General features: G+C 35.1%; 2 protein-coding genes across 4 annotated transcripts; one reads left to right on the top strand and one right to left on the bottom strand.

Moving 5' to 3' along the window:
• The first annotated feature begins 430 nt into the window (after positions 1-430).
• LOC125200433 (probable receptor-like protein kinase At5g18500) lies at positions 431-4,834 on the top strand. Its single transcript, XM_048098074.1, has 9 exons — positions 431-669; positions 891-975; positions 1,735-2,424; positions 2,537-2,641; positions 2,901-3,023; positions 3,139-3,309; positions 3,397-3,526; positions 3,887-4,099; positions 4,374-4,834. Exons 3-9 carry the CDS (start codon positions 1,757-1,759, stop codon positions 4,488-4,490), a joined length of 1,527 nt encoding a protein of 508 aa, XP_047954031.1. The 5' UTR covers positions 431-669; positions 891-975; positions 1,735-1,756; the 3' UTR covers positions 4,491-4,834.
• Positions 4,835-4,875: 41 nt separating this feature from the next.
• Positions 4,876-10,057, bottom strand: LOC125200434 (EVI5-like protein). 3 transcript variants are annotated; one of them, XM_048098077.1, is made up of 9 exons: positions 9,901-10,057; positions 9,313-9,467; positions 8,052-8,247; positions 7,085-7,255; positions 6,892-7,008; positions 5,743-5,940; positions 5,592-5,651; positions 5,341-5,513; positions 4,876-5,161 (listed from the first exon to the last, which is right to left on the bottom strand). In XM_048098077.1, exons 2-8 carry the CDS (start codon positions 9,447-9,449, stop codon positions 5,361-5,363), a joined length of 1,032 nt encoding a protein of 343 aa, XP_047954034.1. In that variant the 5' UTR covers positions 9,450-9,467; positions 9,901-10,057; the 3' UTR covers positions 4,876-5,161; positions 5,341-5,360. The 3 variants fall into 3 exon arrangements, with proteins under 3 accessions (XP_047954034.1, XP_047954032.1, XP_047954033.1); XM_048098075.1 differs by having other exon boundaries at positions 5,415-5,513; XM_048098076.1 differs by lacking the exon at positions 9,901-10,057 and adding an exon at positions 9,860-9,878 and having other exon boundaries at positions 5,415-5,513.
• Positions 10,058-11,649: the final 1,592 nt, after the last annotated feature.

The raw sequence follows: 11,649 nt of genomic DNA, 5'->3' as shown, positions 1-11,649 counted from the left end.
GAAGACGAAATGGCCGTTCTATAACATAGCCGGTCAACTTCAATATTGAATGAATTTAAGGAAATAATAAGCAGTGAAGATAGTTCAAGGATGACAAATGCAGTTACCATATCAATATTTAATGTTTTAAGGTCAGCATTCAGCATTGCTGTCTTTATGTTTTATCCCTTCCTCGAATTTAATTCAAACAATCAAGGACAAAAATTGCACATGATTAGGTAATTTCCCTTTCTCTCGTGGATAGAGTAGTGAGCTCAGGAAAAATATCAAGAACCACTATACCATTTGTGTGTGTATAAATGAATATAAGAAAATCCAAAATCAAAATGTATGCTTCCGTTTTACTGTTTGTGTTTTATTACCGTTTCTCTGTGCTGTGTTTTTAAGTGTTACTAACGCCTTTTCCTCATCACCTACCTCTGAAAACTCCACTAGTCCTTTTTTCTCTCTCATTTGTTTAATGTATTTATCAATATCAATAGTATATTTAATGTGTATATCCACCATGATCAATTGATCATATATTCATATTCCTCTCCTAAACCACCGCAGACAACAATTAGCTATTCATTACTACTACCATTTTTTATTCATTTCAGCAGCGTTTACCATTCTTCTATTCACCTATGCCGCTTCTGCAACCAAAACACTTTCTTTGTTGTTATCTGGGTAAGTGTGGAACACCCACCACTCACATTTTGTTTGTATTTCTCAATTCCCACATGTAAGATTCACCCAGATTTGCAATCTACTAATTTTCAAGGGTTTATGGATGAAAAAGATTTCATTTTTCTTTTATCACTTGAAGTTTCTTGAAATGGCATTGTGGGTGATTATAGAGCTATCTTGGGTAGAGATCCGTTGTTAAAGACTTGGTCTTTCTTTTGTAGTTTGAAAAAAAATTGTACTGTGGAAAAGGGGCTCTCAAGATCTGGGCTTTCAGAGGTTTCTTTCTTGTATCCAGTTGTTATAAAGGTAAGAGCTAAGTTTTTTCAGATATCACGAAATGTCTCTTTTTTGTATTACAATAAGCTTTGGATTCTTGGTTAAGATTCATGTAATAAAGTAGTTCCAGGTAAAAAGAGTTTTGCTTTTGTTAGACTGGCATAAAATTAGTGGTCTTCTTCAAAATTGTGTTTTGTTGATCTACTTTTCTTTTCTTGTAATAATTGGTTGATCATATTGCGAATTCTATACTTCTGTTTTTGCTTTTACCTCACATGTAATGCTGTAATCTTTAGAGACATGTTAAACTAAATTTGTTTTTTTTTTGATTTTGTGAATCTGCATCAGGTTTTAGTGTTGCTTTCTTGTAGCTTTAGTCATGTTCATTATTGTGCATTACTAATTTTCCCTCTAGAAGCAACTGTCCAAGAACCTTTACAAGTGACAGTAGAAGTTGAGAAAAAGGTTATGGGTGCCTGAAATGAGGAGCTCAATTATTGATTTAAGAGCTCACTTTTTCGTTTGCTGCCTTTTCGTGCCCTTCATTCCTTGCTTATATGAGATTTAGTAATTGTCTAGATAATCAAAATTACTTCCATAATGTGTCTTGTGTCGTCGAGTGGCAGTAAGTGTCATTGCTATAAATGAGTTTTAGCTTCAATTAGGCTGTGAAAAAGGTTGAAGGGAAGATTGTGATGTAAATGTAAAACTGTGGTGAAGTATAAATGTCTATGCAAAATAGTGCTCAAAACGTTATTGTTGATTACCTATTTTGCCTTCTCCTTGTAGTGGTTTTTTAACATTGTCAAGGATGGCTTCTGACCTTAATGCTGAGCTCTCAAAGAACGTTGGGGGTTTGGGCATCAAGGTTTGGGAATTTATCGGAATAATTGTAGGGCTATTGATCGTGATTATCCTCTTTGTGTTGACATACTATCTTACCTCGCAAAAGAAATTAAGAAGGGCTCAGGAAAGGCTTCCTCTTAGCCAGATACCTACTGTTTCAAAAGAAATTAAAGAAGTACGGGTAGAGCAGGTGTCGACCGAGGAATTTGCTCCACGCGATGGAATTCTTCTCACTATTCAAGATAAATCAAGTGACAAAGAATCAGACAGGGTCTTGGTTCATCTTGGGATGCCAAAGGCAAAAAATGCAGATAACAGCAGCCAATCAGGCTCGTTCCGTCATATTGATAAAGATATTTGCGGATCACAATCAGGCGAGGAAGGGAGTTCGGGGACTTTTGCGTCATACAAACCATCATCGTCGCATCCAATAACTGCTCCTTCCCCTTTAAGTGGTCTGCCCGAGTTTTCGCATTTGGGTTGGGGTCATTGGTTCACTTTAAGAGACCTTGAGCTCGCCACAAATAGATTTTCAAAGGAGAATATTCTTGGAGAGGGTGGATATGGAGTTGTTTATCGAGGACAGCTTATTAACGGTACTCAGGTGGCTGTTAAAAAGCTCCTCAACAACCTGTAAGTTCTAAATCCCATTTCACATTCTAATACAATCTTGGAGTTAGTTGCAAAAGAACTTAGAACCTTTTGTCAGTTTTATGGTTTAATAAATTTGTTTTATTCCACTCAGAGGTCAAGCAGAAAAGGAATTTGGAGTGGAGGTTGAAGCTATTGGCCATGTGAGGCACAAAAATTTGGTTCGACTTTTGGGATACTGTATCGAAGGAACTCATAGGTACTGTTTGTCATCAATTTCTAAAGCTGCAATTTTCCCTTCGACATAATATAGTAATTTTGGTTTATAAAGGGCAATAGGACTTATTCAACTCGAACTTGTTTGTTGATGATGCATACACTTTTTAAATTTTTTGAAGTGTAGATGTAACTGTAGCGGTTGCTTCCAAACTAACGTGACAGATCCATTATGAGCTCTAAAGCATTTAGGACTGGCTTATGTATGATCATTCTAAACTGCTCTCACATTGTCATTTCAGGATGCTAGTCTATGAGTATGTTAACAATGCCAATTTAGAGCAGTGGCTTCATGGAGCTATGCGCCATCATGGATATCTTACATGGGAGGCCCGGATGAAGATCCTCCTCGGCACTGCTAAAGCGTAAGTTGGTTAATCCCTGCGTTTTCATCTCGCCCGTTATCCCTCCATCAAAATCTATGACTGTAATTTCCCTTTTTTACTGAAAAATAATGTCATCTTATTGTGCTTCTGGCAGTCTTGCCTACTTGCACGAGGCAATTGAACCAAAAGTTGTTCACCGGGACATAAAATCCAGCAACATTCTGATCGATGAAGAGTTCAATGCTAAGGTCTCTGATTTTGGCCTGGCCAAACTGCTTGGTGCAGGAAAAAGTCACATCACAACTCGAGTGATGGGTACGTTTGGGTAAGTTTCTGTATCCCAATGCTCACCAACTTTAGAAAGGTTGTCTTTACAGTATTTTAAATACATTGTTTTTCTACTGATTTTCAGGTATGTTGCCCCTGAATATGCAAATACTGGCCTTCTAAATGAGAAGAGTGATGTTTATAGTTTTGGGGTTTTACTACTGGAAGCAATTACTGGAAGAGATCCGGTCGATTATGGACGACCTGCTCCAGAGGTAAACAGAGCTGCACCCGAAAAATCAACCATATAGGAATGCATGTTTCGTAGATTTACTGCCAAATATCATATTGAGCATATGCAGCCAAAGTGTTATAGTAATTTTTATTTTCTAATTAGATATGCTTAAGCCTTCTTAGGAATTAGGAAGATAAAAATATTTGTTATTTGTCTTCTTTATAATTATTTGGGAACTGACAGAATCATGGGGTGCATTCCTCTATATGATCATTATAAGCTTAATCTCTCTGTTAGGCAAAAATCAGTCGGAACTTATTTTGAAACTGATAGAATCACACGGTGCACTTATAATTCTGAGTTAGCACTGTATTCGACTGAAATTCTTGAGTCATCACAGGTTAATCTAGTTGACTGGCTAAAAGTGATGGTTGGAAGTAGGCGATCAGAGGAAGTAGTAGATCCAAACATTGACACAAGACCATCTACTCGAGCCCTCAAAAGGGCACTTTTGACTGCTTTGAGATGTGTCGATCCAGATTCTGACAAGAGACCTCGGATGAGTCAAGTTGTCCGGATGCTTGAATCAGAAGAATATCCCATACCTAGAGAGGTTAGTGTCTAACTTATGCCAACTAAATATGGAGTATCTTGTGTTGCTAGTCGGGGAGGACGAAGTTGGAGTAAGGTGTATATTGCTTAGCTCATTTTATGAGACCAAGGCGGCCATGACAGATAGTTTCTCAGGAGTAGATATGTTGTTTTCTTCTTTCGTGATAACCTTTAGAGATTTTAAAAATTCTTAAGCTAATCACTGCTTAGACCATTGTCTCTACCTTATAATCATGATACATGGTTGTGTTTTTTGTTGTGCTTGAATTCTCCAGGATCGAAGGCACAGAAGAACGCAAGCAAGTGGCGCTCATGTGGATTCACATCGTGATAATTATGATACTGATAAAAGTGACAGTCAAGAGCCAAAGTCAGAGAGCAAGCAATACTGATGATGAACTTCTTCTGAAGAGGAAATCCCGGGAAACATGAACTTCTACCTAGCAACTAATGATTTGCTCGGCAACCAGCTAGGAGCAAAAGGAAGTAGATTGGTTCAACTGCTGGGATTCTTGCTCTTCCTTCTCCTTTTTCCATTTTTTTTGTGCTTGTATATTTTTTCGTTTGTTTATGGTTGATTATTGCCTGATGTTCCTAGCATGATTCATTCTTATACAATATTTTATAGATAGATGGTTGCTTTTATTATTGGAGTGGAGAAACCTGATTCAAACAGGCCTTATATGTTTGATGTAGTGCCTCATTTGTACGTTTATGTATATCTTTTTGGGTAGTATGGAAATTTCAACATCTTAGATTATAGATGAGTCAACCTCATAAAAAGATAACCCCTCTCTCAAATTGCCAAATTTCAATTGACAAGCACACCCAGCAATGTAAAATACAAGCATCAGATTCAGGCTTTTGTACAATTTTAAAAAACTGATCAATCAATATAAAACCTCGTGCATGACAAATACTTCGCCTAGCAACAATGCTTGTTGCCATTAGGATGCATCGTCGTCATTCAAGATGGCTGCTGCAGCCTCTGTTTAACACGCTCGGACAGTTTCCCGTGCTGTTTCTCATATTCATCCTTCAATTCCTCCAATCGCTTGGACACCTAATTGGGGTGCAATTGTGTACATTAGTAGAGTTATATAGTAGTAATACTAGGCAACAGGCATATGGTGTACAAGTCGTGTCTGTTTCACCTATTTGATGTCTCAGTTGTTGGCCTCATATAAACCCTAGTATGCCAATCATAATATTGAAGGTTCACATAAATGCATACATACACACCTCAACATGTCTTTTTCACTCTAACCAACCAGCGGGCAATAGTCAAGTAGTGTTGGGGTGGGGTAAGGGCTAACCTCTATAGAGTAAGCCATTGGTAATAAAATATCTGGATTCATAGCATCTTCAGGAAAATTCCGTAGTGCATGGATAAGTTTTTCGAAAGGCAACTTCACCTGTTAAAATACATAAATCGTCATCAAAATCCAAAAGAAAGATATAAAATTTGTGAGGATTCAGAAGGATAACTCTACCAGATCATCATGGCAGAATTTTAGTAGTGCTAAACCAACTTTAAAGACAATCTTGACGCCCTAGGGTAAAAATGACAAATTACAATCAGCAAGTTTTAGGGATAGAGTATGATAGCTGATTTGCAATATATAAAAAAGAGTGATAACTAACCTCGAAAAGAAAGACATCCCAAATCCTAAGAGCCAAGTGGAATGGGAATGAGTAAGAAAAAACAGTTATGAACCATTGGCTAGCATACATGCTAGGGTTTATCATTTCTTGAGTAAAATGCTCTCCCAACTTCGGTAAGTGCTCTCTCACTAACTGATCTAGCTGGAAAAGATATTGCTGCACAAGCGGCAAACCAACCTGCACAGATGCATGAATTTCATCAATACATCAAAATTATTGTGACCATTTAAATAAAAAACAGATTAAAGAATGTAAATTCATATTCCCCCCCCCCCCCCAAAGAAAAGGTAGGGCAATATGTATTTCCTTCCCTCCATAATCTTCGACTTCCCATACAACTTTTAATTTGATCATACAAAATATAATGGTAATATATTTTTAGCTTTGATATTTCTGAGTTAACTACTTATGCATTACATAGCACAACACATTAATTCAAGAAATACTAATAGATATTGCCATCAAAGGCATGCATTGCATGAGTTTCAGAAACTTATCAACTAAAATACAGGAAAATGCAAATGTAACTGAAAATGAAGCCCCAATCAATACAATGCAAGCATGAAAGAGAGATATTTGAGGTGGGATCAAATAGGTTCAACAGGAGTGACAAAAACTGGCTACGCCTTTAAAATAAAAAAAATCTTAAGAAGTTTGATTTTAGTTAAGTGCCCTGCCAGAAATATCTTCCATTATATCATGCATGTGAGCCTGTGAGATTGAGAATGTGCAAATACAGTTCTTCAGATGAGTGTTTGGACTGATTTTCTCCATTAAATTTCATTTAGGATTTTGCTAGTTATTTATGTCACATCAAAATTATATGATACTCCCCCGTCCCATTTTTGGGCCATATCCATTTTTAATAATACATGGGGTGGGGCACCACATTCTCTTCTCTTCTAAATAACATTCTCTTCAAGAACTTACCACTATTATTTAATCTTCAATGGCATGAACACATAAAAGTTGTGAAAAATTGGAAATTGTTTATTCATTTTGCCTAATGATGTTCTTAAAGGTCTTTTGCCGACACACACCCAACAAAAGCCATTTTCATTCCCAGGTTATGACTTATGAAATAGGTTGCTGAAAATGAAATGACGAAAGTACTTAATTAAACTTTACCAAATACATTCCTTCCATTGGAGCATGCACGGCTCCTTTTAGAAGGGCTACCAGTAACCAAAATGCATCTTCTTCACTCATATAAAGAAGCAAGAGACCCGCGACAAATCCCATGCCCTGCATTAAACACAATTTGTATTCGGTGAGAAACAAAAACTGGTAGATATGTTGATAAGCTGAAAATACTACCAACCTGTACATATCCAACATCTCTGTCATATACAGAGTAAGCTTTTAAAACATTATAAAGAGATCTTTGACCTGGACCATGCCTCTGCTGGAAGAAAACATGTGAAGGAAATGTACGAGAAATATCTCGGATGATATCTAGTTCAGAAGCAGACGTCTCATATATGACTAGTTGCTGCAGAGAAAATAAACAAATCAGTATGGTTGGATAGTTAATATAAAGACCTGCTTAAATAACATTCATCAGTTCACAACAAAGAGGCATGAAGAAAATTGTAATCCATAAAGAAAATGACAATTCTAAAACTTTCACGTGAAGTAAATCAAACTCCAATGAGGTGTTCAAAACGCACAAACATTGAGAATTTAAGATTAAGAAGCACAAGATGTCGCCCAATGCTTCAGATCGATTGGGTGATCCAGCCACCATTTATATAAAGGAGCTACTATGTAACTATAGTCAACCAGATATCCTTCTCTACACAAGTTGACAGAGTACGAGTATATCATGCCATGAATTAAATGGATTGTTCATAAATAAAAGTATTTGCGGGATGGATAATTTATTATTCAGGAAGGGACAAAAATATCTCAGACAGTAATATATTATCAGATATACCTGCACGTTTCTAGCAAATTAGCAATTATGTGAAATCCTAAATTAATTTCTCATACACTAACTAATGGCACCGGTTCAAGGGAGCACTCATATAAATAAAACAGTCAACAAGATAACCCTGAATATTTACATCCACTTCTCCACTCCAATCACCCCGTGCCATTCCGACTGTTGATTTGGTCACACCCTATGATGGTAAACTCAGATGCAGATCACTGACAACACCTACTTGTGTTACATTCGACATCATACAACAAATTCAAGGATATCACATAACATCTTTAGGGTTTTTAACTTTATATTCTCTTAAAAATTCCATGTATAATTGGTATAAAAGGTCACAAAGTTTAACCTCATAAACACCTGGATTCATGAGCAAGAGGTCACGACTTCCAGATATCAGTTGCCAGACAAGTCCTCTTAGACAATCAGGAATTCCTTTCCTTATTCTCCTTTTGACAACATGGGGTTTCCTTCGAACATAATGCTTCCAATCACTTCCTCCAACCCCTATCATCTTTCTCCATTTCTTAATTCTGTTTTCCTCCCTGGAAATGAATGTTAATGTGATAGCATTATGATGTTTGAACAGCATCAACAAAAATGTATAACAAGCAAACGCATCAATATAGTTCTCAGCAAGGTGCTCTTTGAAATATAACAGACTCCTTTTGCAAATCACTGTCAAGTCCAGCCTTGATGGATCTGTTTGTTATCTCTTTGGCAAGTTAAAAATATTTATGAAGATTTCTGGTTCAAAAGTATATGGAGGATTTGTACCTTCAATTTTGGGTTTTTTCTTTCTTCCCAATTCAAAATAATACTTCACTTACTGCAGTAGTATGTTTCCCAATTATCAGTTAAGAACAAATTAACAATACTCACATTCATAGAGTTCAAACCATAAACCTCTATGCCACAGTTTAATCTGGACTGAGTTTTCTTTTTTTTTTAAGGGTAAATTCATCATTCTAACAAGAACTTTATTGTATGACATGTTTCAAAGCAAAATCAGACAAACTAAAATGATATGGAGTGCCTGGATCCTATTGAAAATGACATTGTTTTAGATTTGGTTTTAATTTTTTTACATAAAACGATGTTGCTTCAATGGAAAGGGACAATTTACGAATGTTAGTCAATGCACGATTCTCCATGTAGTATTTGGTATTCCACATCAATTTTTAGGACTTTGATTAAATGTCAGATTTGGAACAAGTCACAAAGGTGAGGTACTAAATTTATATTTTCAGAGGCCAGAATATTTTCGAAAATGTATTGGAGTTTTGGTTAGAAAATTGAATTTACCCCTTTTACAATGAACGGGTTTTGCTCAGATTTGACCTAAGGTTTATGTGTTGCCCAGAAATTATCTTCATCATAAGCTAACTCAACTCAGTCCTTCCTACATACTAGGTCCCAGAAATGTATGAGTGTCAAATCTAAGGGGTTGAAACTGATTCTGTTAAGATAGGTCCAGCAGATAACTGTGAACGGACAATCTAGATCATCAGAAAAAAACAGAATGCAGAATAAATAAAGTGACATTTGGGGTATGAAAGATTTAATCACCATAAAAGCTACAGCTACAGTTGATTCCACATTACACATACCTCTCATACTCTGCAGCTGATCTGCTCTTTGCTAATCCATCAGGTGAGTTAGTTTCCTGCTTTAGAAATCCAAATCTGTCAACTTTAGGCAGTGAGGCAGGTGGGGGCTCTTGTTCATCCACTCTTTTCTTTTCCATCCAAAAAATCCCCAAAATCTAGAACAAGAATATAGCTAGAATTTCAGCACTAGTGGAGCTTCATTTCAATATCAATTATCAAACACAACCCCAAATTCAGAAATAGCCGATCACCAAAATCGATACAGCATAAATCAGATTGAACAATATATTAAATGCACTAACATACCAAAATCGGTGCATATAAATGTATACCCAAGAAGATAAAAACCAGGCCAACAATCTCGTTGACAATTAAAATGGAAATATATTAAGAAATTTATGGTTATCAAACAGGTTTTGCATTGCACACCGCCTACGAATTAAAATTAAATAGCATAGCAACTACAACGAAATAGCTTCCCCAGATAACAGAATTATGAGGAAGTAGTAAAATCAAAGGATCAATATGCATATTAGATTTTGCTCACAGATTAATGCATAATTTTCCGCTCCTAATTATGTATATTACCGCCAAATATTTGTGGAAAATGCAGAGAGATCGATTGAGAGGGTTGCGATGGAGGTAGAAGAAGAGAATTCTAGTGATTGTCGCAGCGCTTGGTTGGGGGATGCCACGGTGCGCGTCGCCGGCAGATTGATGGCAGCGCTGGTCGTAGGAAACTCTTTCTTTAGTTTTTATCTGTAATTAAAATAAAAATAATTTTATTTATCCTATACTAATTTATTATTCAGATTCCAGATCAATTGCTAACTCATCATTTAATTGCTAACTACAACTAATTTAAGGCACATGATTTTAAAAAGCGTGTGGTCTACAAATTTGCCACGTGTAATTTTCGTTTTTATTAATAAAATCAAAAAGAAAAAAAAAACTCCAAATTAAGGTTTTGGATGAAAATGTCAATATAGTGTTTTGAAAATATCAACACAATGCTTTGAGAATGTCCAACACAAATTTAGGATTGACATTGTATATGCTTTATATTGACATATTATCTTGGCTGTATTGACATTAGCCTGTGTACGAAAAATACGAAAATTCTAGATTTTTTTTTTCAAATTTTGACGTCGGAACATATGCATATAGTATATCGTTGGAATCCTTATAAAATTATCTTTAATTTGATATATGTTATATGAATTTAAAGTTTTTGGATTTCTTTTAAGTTAGTTATTACTAACTTGACATTAATATCTATTGATTTTAATTGGAATTAATCTTATATAGCGCTTATTGGCGTTTTTTTGTTGATCGTATTGACATTTTGTAGTTGATTGATGATCTTGGCCTTTAATTTAAATATCTAACGGATTATTGAGTTGTAGTTAGCAATTAAACATTGAGTTAGCAATATAACACTCCCCTATTACAGTATATCGCATTATGAAATGGTGGGCCTTTCCATGGGGAGTGATGTTATAGCTGTGTTTAATTTTATTTAACTTCTAGTAATTTTAGTAGTAAGTTTTAGAAAACGTGCGGTCTATAATTTGCCATGTGTAATTTTCGTTTTTATTAATAAAATAAAAAAAGATTAAAAAAAACGCCAAATTAGGGTTTTAGATGAAAATGTCAATATAGTGTTTCGGAAATATCAACACAATGCTTTGAGAATGTCAACACGATGCTTTAAGAATGTTAACCCATTGCTTATATTGACATTCTACATGTATTATATTGACATATTTTAAATAGTATGTTGACATTTCTGCTTTACGAAAAAATTGAAAAAATTTCGAATTTTTTTTCAAATTTTGACGTCGGAGCATATGCATGTATGATATAGTTAGAATCCTTACAAAATTATCTTTAATTTGATATATGTTATATGAATTTAACGTTTTGGGATTTCTTTTAAACGTTAGTTATAACTAAACATGTAGTTAATTGACATTAATACCCCTATTGATATTTTATGGAATTAATCCTATGACTTTATTGACGTTTTTTTTTTATCGTATTGACATTTCGTGGTTGATGATCTAGGCCCTTAATTTGAATATCTAATGGCTATTATTTAGTTGTAGTTAGCAATTAGGTATTGAGTTAGCAATATAACACTCCCCTATATATATATATATTATAAAGGATATTAGTCTCTAAATTATAAAATTTGACTGAATTATGGTATTTTTTCGTGAACTTAAAATTTGGTTGCAAAAGTCTTAAACATAAACTTTGTAGTGGATTTTTTCCATGAAATTAGTTTTTTCCTCAAGGAAAATTCACTTTAAGGGACAAGTTCATGATTTTTGA

The sequence above is a fragment of the Salvia hispanica genome, unplaced genomic scaffold (genome assembly GCF_023119035.1).
Source record: "Salvia hispanica cultivar TCC Black 2014 unplaced genomic scaffold, UniMelb_Shisp_WGS_1.0 HiC_scaffold_968, whole genome shotgun sequence".
NCBI classification, from domain to species: Eukaryota; Viridiplantae; Streptophyta; class Magnoliopsida; order Lamiales; family Lamiaceae; genus Salvia; species Salvia hispanica.
This window is presented reverse-complemented; position numbering and strand designations above follow the sequence as displayed.